The following is a 20,395-nucleotide window of genomic DNA, read 5'->3' on the forward strand; positions in this document are numbered from 1 at the left end:
ACATGTTTAATCCCACAAAGTCATCAGACATGTCCTGCTGAGTTGCTGTCTATGTACAATCAAAATAATATTCTAACATAAGAGACTGTCCTTTGTGCTATTTCATCTAGGTATAAGAACCTTAAAAGTGTCTTGGAATAACTGCTGTGTCTTCCTGTTTCTCAGCATTGCATGTAAGGTTGTTTAAGAAAGTGAATAATATAAAAAGGGGGCAGAGCCAGAGACAGTCTGTTCTGGATGGTCTTCAAATAATGAAGCCATTCCTATGTGATTATTTCAGGAAACACAGATTAACTCAGCTCTTCTGAGTTGTTCTGGACATACTCTTAATTGTCTCTGAAAGTCTGATACAGTATTAAAAGAATAAATGGGAAGAGTAAGATTTCTTAGCTATGGTGTTTGTCAGATTAGGTGTTTGTTCTGTGAATGCATGTGACCAACAAGTGTCTGAGTGCAAAAGGAATTTAAAAATATTGAACTAATGTCTAGCAAAATCTCCCTTTTGCTGATAAACATTTATTTTTTTTACCAGAGAAGTGCTATCACCAGAAGCCCTTCTCAAGATTTCTAAGCTGATCCTGCTGTTTCTGTTAGAAGTGGTGGCCGAATCTATCTTGAAATAGCTTTGAAGAGGAGACCATTGAAACACATTCAATTGACTCATTTATCCAGAGACTCATAGTCGCTCCTGGGCAAAGGGTGAACAGTTCTCCCCCTTAAGTATTTCCAGTCTACACAGTGTATCCAGTGTTCTAGATCCAGTAACATAAGCAGAAAGAGAGAAGTCATAATCTCTCTTCAAAATGCTCCGTCAAGGGGGGATGCTTTCCAAAAGACATCTGCCAAACAGGGCTTGGTTAAAAGGAACGTGTAGGGGGGATTGCCTGATTTTTTTTCTTGCCACTGCGGTGGTGTCCATCTTAGCAAAAGCTAATACAGCAGTTGCATCAGGCACACTGATGTGATGATTGGTCACTGGCAAAGACCATCACGGGTGACATGGTTGCTGGCAGAAAGAAAAGATCAAATTATCCCCCCCTTAGTCCAGAAAAAAAAGTAATTATGAAAAAAATTCAGTTTTAAGGCTGTCTTCAGAAGGGGAAAAGAGGCAAGAAAATCACTGCTTTTTTAAGCAGCCTCTTTTGGCATCTTTTTAAAGTTCCCTGGAATCTGATAGGTATTTCTGGTCATCTGTAGAAGATACTCCCAAATGGCCAAGCATGAAAAGTTTGAAGCACAGAGGATGTTCTTTGAAGATTTTGGATGGGAATCAGAGTCAGGTTTATAATGGAAAGCAAAGTCCAAGCTGAACTGGCCTGTTGCCTCTCCACAATCCTTTGGGTTAAGTTCTGTGTTCTGGTTCATATGCATAATATGCATCAGCTTGAAGTCATCGGTGGCATGACATCCATTCAAACACACTGTTTGGCACATGCTGACAAAATAGACCTGTGTATTAATGATAATGGTTGATATACAATCATTTAATTGGGAGTTTGCAACTTCTATTAAGCAATAACATTGTGGTGGAGAGAACAAAATAAAACAGAAAATCAAAGAATCCCATTAGTACTGGTGAGCTGAACAAATAAACTATGATCTCTTTATACTTGTTCCAGCCGAATATAGAAATCTGTGTGACTGTTTCATGTGATAGTTTTATGTTGTGTGAATAAGAAGTAGAATGAAAAGAACAAGGCAGAGAAAGACACAGAACAGGGACACTTTTGTTTGAAAAATTCATCAAATGAATAGAAAACCCATTAATTTCAGGAACAGAGGGAATTCCTGTTTATGATATCCTTGTAGATGCTTGGGCAGGTAAGCTGTAAGTTCTTTTTTGTCTGTAGTGCTAGCTTCCTGAATCTGTAATGGGAACATACTTGTAGAACGGTGTGGTGTATATACGTATAAACAGACCTTCCTTTACTATAAACTGCATAACAGATCTTATGTTCTTGATAGTATCTTTCCTTTCTTTGAGCCCTTAAGTATCTCTTTCAATGCTTTCACTATAAAGCAGATTTTCCCAGGCTTTAGATGATGGGGTTTTTTTGAGAGTTTGCACTGCTCATATGCAGTCTTAAATGCCTAATTTGCTTCAAAGAAGCACCAGAGAATGGCTGACATTGTAAGTCTTTAAAAAGAAGGACTCTCAAGCTCTGGAGAATCTACCAAAGATATACCTCAGAAGAAAATATATGTATCTGGCCTTCATCCAAGACAATGTAGAGCTGAAAGGCCTTTGTCTAAAAACATTTCTTACACTGTGCTAGAAGTTTCAGAATGGTCTAAATATTTAGTAACATGGAAAAGAACTTGGTTCAAAACTTATCCAAGCAAGTGAAATGAAAAATGGCATTTCTCCAGAATTCAATCAGAAAGAGCCAAACAAATAAGTGAAGACAACCTGGTTATGAATAAATTACAAAGTGTAAAAAAATGAGTGCTTGGTATTTTCATGTGTTTTCTGAGAAGCCCAATGTGTATTTACTGCCATGTAAAAGAAGTGGCAGTTGCAGACCAAAGCACCCTTTCTGATCTTGAAAAGATGCTAGTTGGTCGCTGTTCTAGTAGGCATGGATAAAAAGCTTTTAACTGCAATATAAACAGTGGCAGAAAAAGAACATATTTCCAAATGCTTCATTTTCTTCTCTCTGGAGAAATACTTGAGCTCAACAATGATAAATACAGTCTAAGGAAGAGATTTCCTGAACTTTTCTTGTCTTTCCACCCCCAGATTTCTCAGGGGATATGTGCTTGACCCCAAGGGATAGCACAACCAAAGCGCTTTGAAACAGAAATAAAACTGAAGAATAAAAGTAGGAGCTTTTAAAATGAAAGAGGATTTAAAGCAACTTTACTGGGGATAATCCTTTCCCACAGACTCTAATGTTGGAAAATTCTCATTTCAGTTCCCAAGCAGTTTTCAGACATTCTCCTAGACATTGACAGGGAAAAAAAATTGGGATTGTAATCTACTTTTTTCCTCTTAAGAGCAGAAACAATATTAACAGCCAGTCATTGAACTGTCCCCTTTAATACCTGGGAACCATCACCAGGTGAGTCATGTGAAGTCTTTCAAAGGCAACTGTGATGCCTTTCTTGGAACTATACTTCTTCTAACTTAGGTTAGTGAGAGAGGATCTGCAAGCTGTCATTACAGGCTTTCTGTCATATTTGTTGTATAAAGCAGATAAACATTTTGTTGCTAATAAAATGAGCCTCAGCAAATAACACGGCTTTGGATTTGGGAATTTTTAGAATGGATAGAAGCATGAAGGAAGGACCTCACTGGTAAGAGGGTGAGAGTAAGAGAATATCAGTCCTGGAAGAGGGCTTAACAAAAATAGTAGGGACTAAGACCTATAGGATCCACAACACAAAGTTTGAAGAAGTCCATTGAAATAAGGGAGCTAATTTTCAGAAGGTTTGATGTTAATATTGAAAAAGGGAAACTGCCTCCTGAAGGCTGAAATGGAGCTACAGGGAAAGGCTTTGGGGATGGAGGCTTGGTGAGAAATTAGGAATGTTGGGATTAGAAGAGGAAATGGACTGTAATGCAGGGTCACACAAGCTGCTAAGAATGTAATGAATAGGAGATAGGGAAGAGGTGAAAGAAAGAAGAAATTTGGGGAGTAGACATAGCTTACAGAATGCACATATATAGGGATAATATGCCTGGAGGAGAGGGAAATCATCAGAAGAGGGCTACAGGAAGACCTTCCGGCTTATGTGGATGTGGGTGGCCACATTCAAAACAAAACAGGTGGCTGATAAGGGAAGGCAACAAAGATGCAGAACAGCAGCTCCTCCAGGAAGAAGAAGCATTGAGCTGTATTGGTTGGGGCAACAGCACAACAGGCTCTCACCAGTGTGTAAGCAGAAGTGTGTTCTTTCCCTAAACTTCAAAGCTCTGGCTGAGAACAAACACCTTTCCTCGAAGGGGTTATCAACTGCAGCATCAGCATCTCTCAGTGCCTGCAGGCAGAGGTCTGGACACTAGGCTGGCCACAGCCAAACACATCATTGAGCATGCCAGGAAAACAACTACACCTAGAGCAATCTTTTTGCAACAGGCTGGATTGTATTACAGTTAAAAATTAATTCCTGTGGAAGTAAAATATTGAAACAATCATGATAAGACTGATAAAGCTTTAGTAAAAGAAAACCCCTACATTTGTTATGGAGATCCATCTGAGGTTACAATAGCTTTGATGGATGAGTGGAATGAACTTCAGACTTTGTCTTCCTTGGTTTTGAGCAAACTGATAACAGTAAATTTTTCCAAAATGTTATACAGAGTATCAGTGGATTCTGCTAATGACACAGTTGGCAAATCAACATTTTTTATCTTCCATTCATCTTTCAGGTTTGTTCTGTATAATTTCTCATTCAGAGGCTATTGTGCTATCAAATCCATAGTCTGATGCTCTTGGTACACTGGTGTAGTGGCTAATCTGCCTCAGATGTGTGGCTGTATTCCTGGCCTCCAGCTACACTCTCCCACCTTTGTATTCATCACACCAGCAGTGAGTTGCTTCATAAGCTGAATGGGCAGAAAAGTCCTCCACCAAAATAAATTTGCTTTTGCAAATATGCTTCTTGAAACCGGTTCAAAGTGTCAAAGCCAAAGAAGGGGCTGAAATGCATAGATGAGGGGATGAAGGGGAGTGGGACTGTCCCCTTGGGAAGCAACTGCTCAGATTTCCTAGGTGTACTGTCAAATATAGCATTCTGAGGGTGACCTCTCCTCTCTGTGACTGGATGTGGATTTAAAGTCCACTTAGAAGATAAGGTTTGGAAGGTTTACATGGCATTAGACTAATGACCTGTGTGGTCTGCAGTGAAAACATAAAAATACGGTATATGCTATTCAAGACTAAGCATTTTCTGCTGTCTGTGAAATTTTCAAAGAGAGGGTAAGCACCCTTAGTGACCTTCTGGATTTGTGCAGGGTCTTTTTAGCTGTTGGGGTGGCTTTGTGCTTCAGCTTCCCACTGTTGCATTATAATCTCCAGAGCAAGGAACTGAAACTCTTCACTTCGTAAATTTCTGGGGTTTGAGGCCAAATTTAAAGATTTACATCTGAGAATGTATCAAGAGATTTGAGAGGCAGTATGTTGAGAAATCCCCCACCAAGACATGTCTTCATTCTGCTTTTGCAGCACTTGACTTACCTATATCATTATAAACAATTAAGGAAAATTAGGGGGATGCATGACTACACTTTAACAGACAAGGAGTTTGGATATATTGCAACTGAAATAAGTGTGATTTTCAGGAATATTTTTATCTACCTGAAACTACAAGAGTGTAGTTCTGTCCACTGTGTCCATTGTTCTTGGGCCAGCACAGAGGTACCTGGGATGGTTGGTGATATTCATTGGTTAGGTGTGCCCTGGATGACTTGTCCAAATACATTTTGTGACATCTCCACTCCAAGGTGAATTCTTGAGAGCTATTTTTATGGTAGGGCTTGCTTATAATTGCATATTTATAAAAATCAGAATGATTTCCATCTCTAAGAACTACATCATTTGTCACTTGACATAGTTGTATTGCCTCATGCCTTTTGAGAAGTTTTTCTTTACATCCTGTTTTGCTGTTTGGTTTAGAGATGTCCAATTCTATTATATTTAATGTATATTTTGAAAATGAGAAGAAAAGATGTATTTGATTTTTTAGATGACTGCTAAAATGTAGCAAATGGTTAAAATAATAGGGAAAAATAGCTAAGTTATTATCTTCCTTTTCATATTCTCTCTAATTTCTGGAAATTTTAATCTGAGAGTGATATCTCCTGTTGGACTGTGACTAAACCAAATGCCATGTGTATATGTTGGAAAGTCTGGATCCAGTCAGTTCCAGTTGTCTTTAAGAGTCAGAGTCTGTTTTTAGTGAAGAGTATTAAGATATTGCTATTTGTTTGATCAATTCAGTTCCATTTTGGGCTTTTCCCGAAGGATGCTGATGCATTTTGTTTCTAGCAGAGGCCAAGATTTCGGAAATATTGCAATTGTTAGAGCAATGTTAGGAAGGTGATCTCTTCCTAGGCATCCCACACATCAATAGTTACTATTAAAGGAACACCAAATATTATGGTCATTTTTTTCTGGACAAACAGTTGAGAGCACCATTTCCAGTGCATATTAAGTTAGTGGAGACCTGTTCAACTGATGTCTTCCACTTCTTTATTTTCCCAGTGTATACTGTTTTTTTGTTAATGTTTTATCACCCAAAACCCAGTAGCATCTCTAAAGTCATGACATTTTTAGATTTCACAGGCAGTAGTCCATAAATTTCTTAAATGTTTGTGGGAAATAAACATAAAGGAGCTTTCTCATTACCTTTTGTTAAATGCCTCTCTGGTTGGCTTTGGCAAGTGAAATGTATAATACAGGCCTATAAATGTAGGACTATAAATACATACTCCTAGAAAGTTCTGAGCCTGAGAACATCAAGCAGCAGGGGCCTTTTTATGTGGCTTCATACAGTGCATTTAGTTCATTTACTCCTTACATGGTTTGGCTTAGGTATATGTGTACTCCTATAGTGCTGTCTCCCTGCCTTGGCTTCCTGACAAATCTAGTTTTGTAGCCTGGTTGAACAGACCCTGAAAACACAGCTACATCTGGAATCAAAACACTGAACAGGGGGAAACTAGGAATTAGTTGGTTTTGCAGTGTTTAGCTATATGTAGTATTTGGTATTGCCTTTGGCAGATATTCTTATTTGAAAGCACACTGAGTCAATATTAAGTCAAGATTTTAAGGAATCTGAAAATACCAAATTGTTTCTCACTCGTTCACACTGTGAGCCAGGCTGATTTCAGGTAGCTCTGTATTGTAGCTTCCTGGCAAATGTTTCAGTAAATTCTATCACATTTATATTCTGTAGAAACATTTTGCCCCTCAAAACTTTTACAGTTGATCTCCATTGGAGAAAGATATTTTTAGTAGCCGTCTGAAAACAAGGCTTTTAACCAGACTGAATTCCCTAGAAGACATCAATAAAACAGGATTGTTTTTAGTGGAGTACTGTATCTGACTTTTAAAGATAGATTTGCTATAATATTGCTCAGACTTCTTAAAAGATTGTCTCAGCATTTAAATTGCATATGTAGTGTTGCCAGATGATATCACTTTATCATGAAGATTGATGAGAACATGTTTTCACCCCTTTCATGATACAAGGCTTGATCCTGCGTGATGCAAAGTGCCCTGGCCATGTGTAGCAAGGTGCTTATGCATATGAATGAGCTAGAATGGAGTATATGAGCCAGGCAGACCCATGAATGGGCTAGACCCACTGACCTTGCTGTTAGTCTTAAGTAGGTGTGCCAATGCTGAAGTGGGACGAGAATGCCCAGAAGACCTTAGGCACAAGTGTCGGCCAATAGCACATAAAGAGGAAAGGTAGCATTGCCCTCAGAAAATCATAACTTTTTCTCCTTCTTTTACTTCCAGGTCCTACTTAGACATGTATAAGGTGATAATATTTAGTTACCTCTTCTGGTTTGTGCTTACTATAATCTTCATAACGGGAACCACAAGGATCAGCATATTCTGTATGGGCTACTTGGTAGCCTGCTTTTATTTCCTTCTATTTGGTGGAGATCTGTTGCTGAAGCCCATCAGAAGCATCCTGCGTTACTGGGACTGGCTGATTGCCTACAACGTCTTCGTGATCACAATGAAGAACATCCTCTCAGTAAGTAGCTGCTGCCTTTCCTCTGCCATCAGCACTTTGGTTTGATTAGAAGTGTGCACAGTGCATCGAGTGGTCATTAAAAATCCTTTTTCGGGACCACAGCCTTCTGCAAGCACAAAGCAGGCTTCATTTTACTTCAGAAACTTCAAGTGCATATCCAGGGAATGGTAATGCATATACATTATAGGAAAATGTGCACCCTTGTATTCAGTCGGGCTCTGTGAAAGCTCACAAACTATTTTCGAAGGGCCAGGTTCTGGTTTCTTTACCTAGTAAAGCTTCTCCTTAGAAGTCTTGTGTAAATCTCAGTGGAGTGAGAAATGAATAAGAAGGGCAAGATTAGTCATACTGTCAATAAATAGTGCACATTTAATTAAACCTTTTATTTAAAACTAGAATTTTCAAGCTTAGTACTAGATGCAGTTGTTGTGTGATATAATGTAATCAGTGAAGTTGACTACAAAATTACAAACTGCATTCCTGTTTCTTTTAGAACTAGTGTGAAATTCAGGTGAAAAGAGATAGACTTGATAATTAAATATCAAATTCTTCTGCAAAATATTAAAGGTTTTCTTACACTAATTAACCCTTTAGAGCAGATTCTTGCAGTGGCACTGATAGGTGATTGAGACAAGCCAGTAATTTTAATATTTTTGAAAGATAAATTTAGATTTATTCCTGGCAATTGCTTTTTAGCTTTGAACATTTTTAGTACTGGACTGAAAAGAGCAGACATTTTTCTTTTTACATTTATATAAGTCACTGTACTGAAATAAAATTGATTTATGGGTGGTTTGAATTTGCAAATGTTCTAAATACTTACATATGTGCTTCATTTTATGCTTGGGAATTCAGTGGAGCTACGCGTGTGTTAAGCTTGTCCATGTATGTTTGCAAGATTAAGTCAGTGATTTATAAAAGTTGCTTAGCTGTTGCATTGCATCACATGCCAGACATATCACTTTCTCTGCAAAAACACAAAGAAAACCCATATACCTCCTATCTCACTGATAATCAAAAGAACAAATTCTTTCTGTTTAAAAGTGATGTGTGTCACTGATAAAGACACTCTTTCTTCTAATCTTTGTTTTACTAATGAGATATAATACAGACACTGGCAGTCACAATATTCTCATGCAATGTAAAGAGGTGCAATATTTTTCTTATCTTTATTTCTGCTAGGTTTTGTTATATGAAACTGTTCTTTTACTTTCCAGATAGGAGCATGTGGCTACATTGAATCATTAATTAAGAATAGTTGCTGGTTGATTCAGGCATTTAGTCTGGCTTGTACAGTTAAAGGCTACCGTATTCGTAAGTATAGCTCATTTTTCTATTTTTCATTTTTTCACTTTCTCATTTTTCTCATTTCATTTTCTTTAAATGAAGAGTGACCTTCAAAGTCTTCTACCATATTTAAGTTGTGCCCCCTCCCTGTGAAAATATCATACTGACAAGTTCAGTTGATACAGCTTGATCCTCTATTGACTAGCAAGAAAGAATATTGAAAATATTTCATAGAACCAAGGGAGATACATATACTGAGAGAACTATCAACACCCGCACACACATACCCACAACCAGCATTTGCTGTAAATAAATAATTTGGTGATACCAGCGCTTAACAGTTTCCCTGTATATGCAGGTGATGTGATACTTGAGGGTATGATTTCACTGTACAACTTGAACTAAAATGTCAGCTCACCATCACTGCAAGGAGAGGGCAGCTTTTCCCAGCTGCAGGCTCTCTCTCCTCCCAGTGTGTCAGGTGTTACGTTCAGTTACTCAAAGGGTAAACCAGTTCAACTCACTGAAATGGCAGGAGGCTAAGCCAGCATAAAAGTGGTAATTTTTTTCAGGCATAGTGAGTTTAGGCAATTTTTTTTTGCGATTACTCTCATGTTTGTGATGATAACAGGGAAGGAGTCGATAGTGTATCTGGATAGACACCTCTCGGTGAACTATTAATTTGGCTCCACTTTGTCCTGACACCCTGGACTGATGGTTTGAAAACACCTGATTTTTTTCAGTGTTTTTTGCTGAATTTAAAGAACTGTTTCATCCTAGTGGGTCTGCAGCAAAGTTCTGAATTCCTGTCTTCATGTCTGATCCTCATAGATAAGTGGGGAGTAGGGGAAAAGAAAGGAATACAAAGATGCAAATTCACAAGATAAATTGTGCCCAGTAGTTCTTGTGTTATCCAAAACTTTTTGAGCAGCAACAGAAATTTAGACACAGGTTTCTGACTCCCCAGGGGATGGGCACAGCAGGCTTTGAAGCTCTTGGAGCTTGACCTTCCAGACCTATTAGACTGGCTTGCTTGACTGTAAAGCCAGCTTCAAGCCAAAGTCTGTCCCTTGAGTCCTTCTACTCCCTTCTACAGGGCAGCATAGGCCATTTAGTTTATAGTCTAGCTCCACAAAACCCAGTTTTAATTTTTTAATATCCCCAAGAGAACTGTGTTTTAGAGAATAAAGAAAGAATGAAAGGAAGAAAGAACCCAAGCCAAAATCTAGAGGTAGAAGGAATGGGATTTCCTCTCTGCCTGTCTCCTCCTACCCCAAAGGAAGCAGTTTTGTGGCTTCAATTTTTTTTTTTTTTTTCCTTATGCAATGGAAAGAAACATTGAACTGAGTTGTGGAGAGGAAAAATAAAAATATTAGGTGGTGACAGTCAAAAAATCATTCTGACAAAAATAAAACACTTCTTTCTCATGTTGACAGTGTTCTTAATAGAAAAATGAGACAAAAAGTCACTTTGAAATGAAAAAAATAATTGAAAAATGCCATTTCAGAAAATTCTGAAATCAAATATTTCAGGGTAACAAAAAATACTTTTTTCCCATTCTTTGTTTTCAAGTACTTATTAGGATAGGGTGAATTTGTTTGCAAATGGCTCACTTCTGGTGAATTCTCAGTTTTCATGGAATATCACATTATTGGAAGCTCTCCAGTTTGCTGTAAAAGAAAATATGGTGTTCTTCAAATGTAAATGCATGTTAGTTTTCTTAAGAAAAATCTAATTAAATTACCTCAATTCAAATAATTTTAAAGGCTAAGATTACTTAATTGATTAAACATTATAAAAGAATACTTAATACAACAGTCCTTATGCTGATGGTGTCTTTTTCCAGCAACGAACAATCTAGATTGTAAACTGCCCAGTGGAGAAGCAGGAATCATTTGGGACAGTATATGTTTTGCTTTCCTGCTGCTGCAAAGAAGAGTCTTCATGAGTTACTACTTCCTGCATGTGGTTGCAGATATAAAAGCTTCTCAGATCTTAGCATCAAGGTAACATAAAGTTTTAAAAAATGAAATGAAACAGCTCAAGTCTCTCATGGCTATGGTACTTACTTGTTTACGATAGGTAGTACCAAGAGTCCTTTAACACTGGTTTAAACAACCCATGCTAAATTCATAATTGCAAACCCAAATCTGACAAAGCACACATGAGAAAACAAATTAATTGAGAATCTCATAGAAATTAAACCATCTTTCCTACCAAACATCATCTGCTGCTCTCATAGCACTTATTAAAAGCTGTGAAAGTTGGTGTGTGTTGCAACATTCTCTCAACATAGGATCATAGAACTATAAAATCATAGAATGGTTTGTGTTGGAAGGGAACTTAAAGATCATCTAGTTCCAACCCCTCTGCCATCGGCAGGGACACCTTCCACTAAACCAGGTCACTCAAAGCCCCGTCCAACCTGGCCATGAACACTTCCAGGGAGGGGGCATCCACAGCTTCTCTGGGGAACCTGTTCCAGTGCCTCACCACCCTGACAGTGAAGAAGAATCAATATGTATACATCAATATGTATGAGAGAAAATGCCAGAGTTTCTAAGCCTTGGAAAGAAAACATTCTGCTATCAGACCCTGTTTGAGACAATAGGCCTTAGAAATCATGACTCCAAAAATGTAACACAAGTTAAAATAAAGGAAAGTTATGACATCTGGTTCAAGAAGACCATCAGGAAGACACTCGGAAGTGTCATGTCACTGAACACTGACTAGGTGTGGCAAGGAAGTATCACCTTCTTTGGGCCTGTTACTTATACTTTCCCACAAGCATCCACTCATAGCTATCACTAGCACAACCATTCTTCTGTTTTCTAATAAGAAGGCTGATCAGGAATGAAATTCTGGTTTTAATTTCAGTAAGATTCCTAAGGAATTACTTCTGTCAATATTGGATTAAATGTATTGTGGCTTTCCCCCCTCCCCTGAAAAACATATGGACATTGATTTCTGTGTTTGATGGCAAAATTTAGCTTGCGTGCCCTGAAAGGAAGTATTTTTTTATCTTCTTCTTGTTCCCCCTCCAGGGATTACTTTAAAGCAGGGACAAGTTTAGCTGCCCATACTGAACAAAATTCACCACTGTAAACAGGGCTACCAAAAAATCTATACCTCCATCCTATATGGCCTCTCTCAGACTTTTGCTCTGGGGTGAATTTCACTACTGATGCCCAAGATTGCTGGATACCGCCTTTTTGTCGATTTTTTTTGTACACCGTTCACAGTGAAAAAAACATGGGTATCAAAATCCCTCATAAATTGGCAAGTTTACATCCAGAATGAAAGAGCAGGCTCATGTAAATGGCACTGGGCTGGGTTGAAAGAAACGTGTTTGGTTCCTACTTCCAGTTTTGTGTCTTTTGGTAAGTTACTGAACCTACTCAGGCTTGACTTCTCCAGCAGCAAAAGTGGAGACATACTGGCCTATGTCAGGACCTTTGTAAAGATAAGCGTATTAATGATCAGGAAGTGCCAAGATATTACAGGAAAAAGGGAAATGTAAATATAGTGATATAATTATTTTTTTTAGTTAGCTGCTTGCCTTGCTGAAATCCAAGCTTTGAATTTACATGGACAATGGAGAAGGTCAGACAGCATGGTCTGAGCCTGTCTTCTAGTTAAAGTTAATATTGTGAAATACAAATACCTCACCTAAATAAGATTAAATTGTGATTCAAACAATAGCAGTGAGGATCCAGTGATAGTTTTCAATCGTCCAATAGAATTTAGGAGTGATCAGGTTGCTAAGGAGAATATGTCCTTCTTTGTTGTATTTTACCATAGTTCGGGACAATAATGAAGGCCAGTCTTGATTGTATTCCTTTGAAAAAATGTAGTTGTGGTTATCCTGCATATTGCATGGAAGAATGATTAATCTCGCGGAAAACATGGTTGAAAAATTAATTAGAAGTAGACTTCTGAAACTATAGCAATTCTTACTGAATTCTTGACAAAAGGAAGGCTTTAAATCTATGCTACTACTTTGACGGAGACCTTGAGGCTTTTTGAGAGTCTTCAAGAATTGATGTGTAAATAATTAAGAATGGCCAAGACGTGATCTGGACATCCAAATCAATGAGTCGATTACATTGGTAATGAAATTGAGTTAGAAGCCATATTCTTTTGGCACATGAGAAACTTGCTCAAGGGTTTGTGTACTGTAATGTTCAGAAGGTAAAAGTGAAGCTGAAGCTATGCTCATCATGGCCCTGGATAAAGCTGACATTTGCTCACAACTTCCAGGGGGCTGAGGCAGAGGGACAAGGTGATTATAATGCTGAAATGAGTATAAAGACCAAATTCTGGAGGTGTGTAAGAAGTCCTAACTCAGCCTTGAACCCACCCATGTTCTATGTTTTTGAGGACTGGAAACTGAATTCCTTGAACAGCTGCTAGCGGAACTTATAGGCTGAGTAGGGATCACAGCATTTGGCCCCAGATCTTGAAATGATTGACTGTAAACATATTAGTATTCTGGAGTAATTGATTATTTCTTTCAGGCCTTGGATTAGTTTTGTTTTATGCAGATGAGGTCATGTACAGAGGGAACACCGAATTCTCTGTGATTACCTGGCATAAGGGAAATTAGAAACATTTAATGTTTCCTCTCCTTTTTTCCTTTCTTCTGCCCCCACTTCTGCTGTAGGGGTGCTGAGCTTTTTCAAGCTACAATTGTCAAGGCTGTAAAGGCAAGAATTGAAGAGGAAAAAAAATCAATGGATCAACTGAAAAGACAGTATGTATTTAATATATTTTTTTATATATAGACATATGCATGTATTTCACTGATTGTTGGTATTTATCTAGCACCTTCTTTTATAGAATGCTGATTAGGTTTTGAAGCTTGATTTTACAATTATAAAAATTGCTCTCTGGGCATTCAGAGATCTTATGTATTCAAATATTATGTAGTTTTAGAGTCATCTTTTCCAAAAAGACAACATACTGCAGAATCTAAACTTTCATTTAAACATAGAATTGCTTTTCTAGGACCAAGGGTTATGAGGTTAACATAAAGAATCAGAGTGGAACATACTGGCTTACCTGCTCCTCTGTGAGCCTGAAATTTTAATGGAAACAGGTGTTTCCTATAAATCAAGAGAAAAGATGTGAACCCTCCTTCTTGTTCTGAAGGTTGTTCTAAACCTTATAAATCCATTGATGACAGTTTAAGATCAGCTTTTAACTATTCCACACCTGAGTATCATAGCAACATATAGTCTTCTCTTTAAGACAATCTGTATCTGTGCTATATTTTTTCTCTGTTAGAGGTCCAGTTCAGTTGTAGTTTTGGGTTATCCTATTTTGTGTAGTATGAATGCATGCAATGCAAATGAAATATGGGGGGGAAAATCTGTCTTTTTCCTCTTTCTTTCCTTCTACTAATTATCCTGCTGTTCTCTCAATTTGTCTCTCCCCATCTTTCTGAAGAGTAGGACAGTCAAATGCAAATCCCTGATGAAACTCATGAAAAGGATAGGCAGATTACTTAATAGAAGTGTCACATTAATCCTATCTCACTTGAAAGTGCAAGCCTAGATGATTAGAAAATAGGAGACTGAGACACAGGAACTGTGTTAAAAAAGCAACAATCAAACAAATTAGAACAGCAAGGGGCCTAGTTAGTCAAGCTGTAGTTAAGAGGCACCTAAACAGCCTGAAATCACTATGGGCTAAGGAAGCAGAGTAACATCCTGGCCCTGCTACAATGGATGACAATATTCTCATTGATTTTACCATTATTAGGATTTTATTCTGTATATCTGTATTCCTGGTAAAATTTGCTGGATGCCTGTTGCTTCCATTTCATTTGTGGTTCCTCCTCTAGTGTCTGAGTGCAAAATATATACGTTTACTTTCACTGAAGATATTTGCATTCAGCTTAACTAGCCTGGAGATCCTTTCTCTATACAGCCAATAAGCCACTCTGCTTTCTGTTGGGTGCAGCCAGCATGCTTCTTTAATAATTGCAAAAAGCTTTCAAATCTCCTCCACCACCATGCATGAAAGAGTGTCAAAGCCCACTCCTGACAGCTTCTTCCATACCTGCATAACTGAAGAAGCATCAGAAGGCTGCAGGGACCATGCTCCCTACCTGCATGCCTGGGGTTTCCCACGAGATGATGTATTGGGCTGGTGCTGGAGCTGCTCAGCGCTTGAATCAAACTTACAGAAATCATTCTTTTCTGTTAATACTGCAGAGGAGATGATACTGCTTGCAATAACACCAAAGCTAATCTATGTTTCTCTAAAAATTACTAGTTTATATTTGCAGGATGTCTGACTTCGACAATAGAGGGTGCTTGTTTTGTTTATTTAATAATGTGCATCAGTACTTCATACAGTTTAGGCTGGTTAGGATGAAGAGAACTGTCAGCATGGCCAGAAGTTTTGAACAACCAAGTTGTCCTAACTGACATAGCATAACTTCAGCAGCAGATGAATGATAGGGAAAGAAATCTAATCATCTGTTGGTTAATAGCAGCTAGCTGAGATGGAAGAGCTTTTCCCTCTCTACTGAGTGGTTTTTCCCTAAAAAATTGACAGATTAATAAAAGTATTTAAGTGCATTTTGATCACTGAAATTAGTGAACCATTTGCTTCTAATCCAGTTGTATTGAAAGAACTTAGTCCTGTTGATTTCATTTTTTTTCCCTACCATTTTTCAAACTGTGAAAACACAGAAGTCTTCAAAGATCAGATTGTGCTAACTTTATAGGATTGCATGAAGGAGAATTGAAGGCTTGCCTACATCTGGACAAGACTGAACCAGTTTAAGTCTTCTGTATTTCCAGATATGTGGGATAGATGAGAGCTTAAAGAGTGAAGATGTAGCACAAAAAGTGCAGGAACAGCCACATCCCTGCTTTTCTCAGAGTTTCATTGCTGTGTTGTAGCTCCTGACAGCAATTATTTAATTTTTAAATGATAATAAGGTAGTTGAGGCGGAGTAAGTAAAGCTGTCATGTGAGGGCAGGCAACCCAGTTCTCACTGACCAGTGAGTGAACGTCTAGGCTTGACCCTTCCATCCAGCCCCTTCAGAGCCATTTAACTCCTTATGTTTAAGGACAGGATTAATGACAATGTGGAATGGATATTTCCTTTAGAAATATTGATGTAAGTGTGTGTGTATGGATGTGTTTAACACTTGTTTTTCAAGGTGTGTCAAAAAGGGTGAAGATGTGAATCTAATAAGATTCTTCTTTTTGCTAGAATGGATCGCATCAAAGCCAGGCAGCAAAAATACAAAAAGGGTAAAGAGAGGTTGCTAAGCATGACCCAGGAGTCCTCAGAGGGGCCAGAGATTCGGAAAGTTTCTGAAGAAGATGACGAAGGTACCATTAGCTATTTTTGTACCATAATTGCAGTTGAGCACTAGGGACCTAATAGACCTAATAGTTGGACAAGTGATAAATTGTTCTTCAAAACTGTCAGCACATAACAATGCCGTTAGCTGAGTATCAGTTTGGAGCTTGATTCAGCCAAAAAAAATCTGGGGTTTTGTACTGCAATAAGGTTTAGAGAAAATGGTTTGCTTTGAGGTTACTGTTGATTAACTTCAGGCTGTTGGCAAAGAACTGAATAGCAACAGAGATTTGTTTTGAACAAAGTCATTATCAATAAACCACAGTGTTACAAAGAGGTAACATCCACATTTTTCCAGCAACATTTTCTGATGCTGTGAGGTTTTTTTGGTCACTGAAATGTTTATATGCTTTTAAATGTTGTTTAAAACATGGGAACAGATAAAATGATACCTATCTAGTGCCACATTTCTAGCACTGACTTGGGATCAGGACTTACTGGATTTAAAATTTTTGGAGCCTGAAATGTAAGGGGATTTGAGAGGAGGGAAAATATTTTCTTCTTGAAATTACAGTCAGCTGTGACTGTATGTTTTAAAACACAAAACTGAACTATTTAGCTATTTTAGAGTAGAATGCTGTTTTAACTGCTGCATAAACTAGAGTATTTCTGCTTAGTGGTCATGCTTCTGAATGATTTTAATATTGAATGTATTCGGTAGATTTGACATCTGATGTGCTCATGAAATTTTAGCTCTTTTGAGAGAAATTAAAAATTATTAATCAGTGTAAGAAACTTGTTTCTCATTTTGTAAAATTAATATTTGGACATATTTTATTTTAGGAGAAGCAGACAAAGAGAAAGCCAAGGGCAAAAAAAAGCTGTGGTGGCGGCCTTGGGTTGATCATGCTTCCAGTAGGTTTTCTCAATCATCTTACAAATATGTGGATTTAACCCTTATATCCTTGACCAGAATGAAGGCATTCCCATGACCTGTTTGTTTTATGCCTGATTTTATGATTGTGACTTGATAGAAGGCTTGTTTTTTTCAACAAATGATTTCTACTTCCAAATCTTCAAGGAGTGAGTTTAACTATATTTTGAACTTCTGTGCGTTGGAAGCATAGCTAGCTCATGATACTTTGAGCATTCTTAGAAAAATACCAAATCTGATAAACATGTGCCAAAAAGAATCTATTCTGGCCTCAGAAGTCTCAACTCCCCCCTACTGCAAAGCACAAAATATTTAAAAAAGTGAAGGTGAAGGTTTGCCAATGCATTCTAAGATTAGTCATAATTTCTTTTTCATATACACACATCATACATCTTTTTTTACAGTTCATCAGTCATTCTGCTGTCAGCTGTAGAAATCTGAGTACCACAGTAAGGCAGCAAGACTATTCTCAGGACTAGACTGTGTAGAGCGTAGAGCTCAGCTGAGTATCTCTGATCACACTTTAAAGTACTGCTGATGCCAGTTGTTTTGTTGTTTTCTTTGTGTGTGTGTGTTTATCTGAGAGCAAAATTGTGTTCAGCTTTGTGCACAAGAAATTATTAGCCTTCGTCACTCATATCATTGTTGCATTATGATATTTCAATTTGTTTGTGGTCCAATACAGGCACACAATAGAGTTCTTCCCTACATTATGGGTTGGGTAAAACAAGAAGACTGCAATCTCAAATCAGATATCCTCCTATTGAATTTTTGTTGAAGGAGATCAGACATGAGCTATTTAACAACCTCTGAAGATTTAAAAAATATTCAAGTGTATAGCACTGATCAGAGTTAAATATGAATGTCTGTATTGTGCCTGGTCATTTAGTTTAAAAGGATCACTCCAAGTAATATTTTTACACATCTACATACTGCTTCATTTACCTATGTGCATTTATTTATAACTCCAGCATATATATTTGCTAACAGCATTTAACACAATGTTGTATGCCTATTTCTATCAAGTCACAAGTAAACTGTGCCTCTACTTTTATTTTTCTAAAGGGCACACTGCCACTTTAGAGAGACCTATCCCTTTTCAGAAGTCTTATGAAAATAAACTTCTTGCCCTGTACTTTCATTAAGAACAACAATAACAGAACAGATCAAAACTATAATTTGCAAGTTTTTACTGTAGAATTTCAAGCTACGGTGATTTTGAAGGAATGGGATATGGTCTCTTGTTTATTCACCACTGATTATGTAATAAGAAGAACTGCTCAAAGAAAGACATTGACTTTGGCTTTTACTTATTTCACCCTCATTATTTAATGTTCTTAGGTGGCAATTTGTGTTTTGGTATTTAAACAGTGAGAATTCTTGAAATTATTTACTGCAATAATGCAAAACCTTGTGGGAAACATCACAGACCCTGATCCTGCAAACAGTGGTTGTCTGCCATGTGGCTCATGTTCACACTCACTGAAACATGGCACTGACAGTAGGTGTTCACAGGCATACAAACTAGAAATAGACTGATATTCCCCATCTATTCTTTTTGAAACACTGCTGTAACTGCAGCATTCTGCTGCCCGTGGCTATTCATCTCAGTAAATGGGTTTGTGGCTGTGGTTGTATATATGTATATATTGAAGTCGCTCAAGCTTGAAGTGCTATGCCAATTCTCATGTCTAATTTAGATTTTTATTGATTTTTTATACCACTTGTCATAATTTTATTATACAGAAAGATACCTCATTTTGTGTATCATAAGAATTAAAACACAGTCATAAATTTGAGTTTGAGTAGAACAGATAGGAAACATCAGTGAGGGTTTCCTCATTGACACTCACTCACACTGTCCCTTGCAGGGAGGTGTGGTTCCTCCTGTGCTTGTGGATTACTTATGGAGCCCCACAAAGATCAGCAGGAGTTAGGGCCACATGCTTCGAGGTCCTCAGCTTCTCCTGGAGCACAGAGTTGTGTCTGATGTAGTGCAAAAGATAGTGGTTGCAGCTGTCCTGAGGAGCTCTTTCCCTCTGGACACAAGCAGATGATGAGATTATGCTGACTTCTCCCGCATGGCTCCCCTTCTGCCACCACCATCTCATCCCACAAGGAAAACCTGCAAGTCCCTTTTCTCAGCAGAAGAAAGTCCCATTTTGCAGTAGGAGAGGGGTCCCCCAAGTCCAGTCTGGCCACAAATTATTGTACTAGTAAAATTTGGCTCTTTAGTAATCCCTGTAGGTGGATAACACACTTATTCCATTTTGATGTGTGCAAGAATGCATTATTGCTATTCAATCATACCTCCCTCTTTAGTTGTAAAAGAGACGTAACTGCTACATTATAGTGTCCCCTCAGATACCCTTTAACCTCAACATTTTGGAGGGAGACCATTGTAGATTTGTTTTCTGCCAGCTCAGGCATTCCAAGTCTGACTCAGTGGTACTTTGAGCCTTTAAGGAATTGCACTGCAGTAGAGGTTTCCCGTAGGTGTCAGACCTTATCCTGCTGATCTTCTGTGTGGACAATTTCTGTTGCTGACTACAAGATACTTTTTTATGAAAGAGAACTGCAGACCACTGGCTCTTAAAAATACATTCATCTCTTTAATGCATTATAAATGGGCATTCTTAGAAGGCCCTCTACCAAATAATTAATTTGCTTGTTCCAAGAAATTTCCAAACTTTCTTTTCACCTCAGTTCAGCAATTAGAACTGCCGAAGTGGACTCTCTGTCCCTTTGCAGGGTGTTCATTAGTGTTAAAAGTCATAACTAGGCACATGAGACACAAAATTCCCTCTGTGAGCGAGTTTTAGATGCTGAAGTTATGGCCCAATTGGGTTCTGGCAAATTTCACAGTGTGCTTACCCTGAGGTTTGTATGGTAGTTATGTGTGGTCATCTGTGCACAGAGGATCTGTGTAGAATTCAAGGTATGATTGAATTAAAGCAATTGTTACTTTTCCAAAAACCTATAATGAGGGTTAAATATAATTTTCAATATAAATATGTATTGCTCCATATATCCAGATTGTGTGACATTTCATCTAAGTAACTGTTCCTTTAAATATTTCAGCTTAAAAGTGGAAATTATTTACCAGTTTTCACTGCTGAATGTAATGCTGTGATTTT

At 37.9% G+C, this 20,395-nt stretch overlaps 1 protein-coding gene across 1 annotated transcript in view; it reads left to right on the forward strand.

The window, feature by feature from the left end:
- Positions 1-20,395, forward strand: part of PIEZO2 (piezo type mechanosensitive ion channel component 2) — a 316,185-nt gene that overhangs the window by 249,404 nt on the left and 46,386 nt on the right. Inside the window, exons 28-33 of the mRNA XM_074893340.1 lie at positions 7,470-7,713; positions 8,931-9,027; positions 10,847-11,006; positions 13,664-13,753; positions 16,232-16,353; positions 17,168-17,239. Of these exons, the coding sequence (XP_074749441.1) occupies positions 7,470-7,713; positions 8,931-9,027; positions 10,847-11,006; positions 13,664-13,753; positions 16,232-16,353; positions 17,168-17,239 (785 nt within the window). The remainder of the gene's footprint in view (positions 1-7,469; positions 7,714-8,930; positions 9,028-10,846; positions 11,007-13,663; positions 13,754-16,231; positions 16,354-17,167; positions 17,240-20,395) is intronic.

The sequence above is a fragment of the Strix uralensis genome, chromosome 1 (assembly GCF_047716275.1).
Source record: "Strix uralensis isolate ZFMK-TIS-50842 chromosome 1, bStrUra1, whole genome shotgun sequence".
Taxonomy (NCBI): Eukaryota; Metazoa; Chordata; class Aves; order Strigiformes; family Strigidae; genus Strix; species Strix uralensis.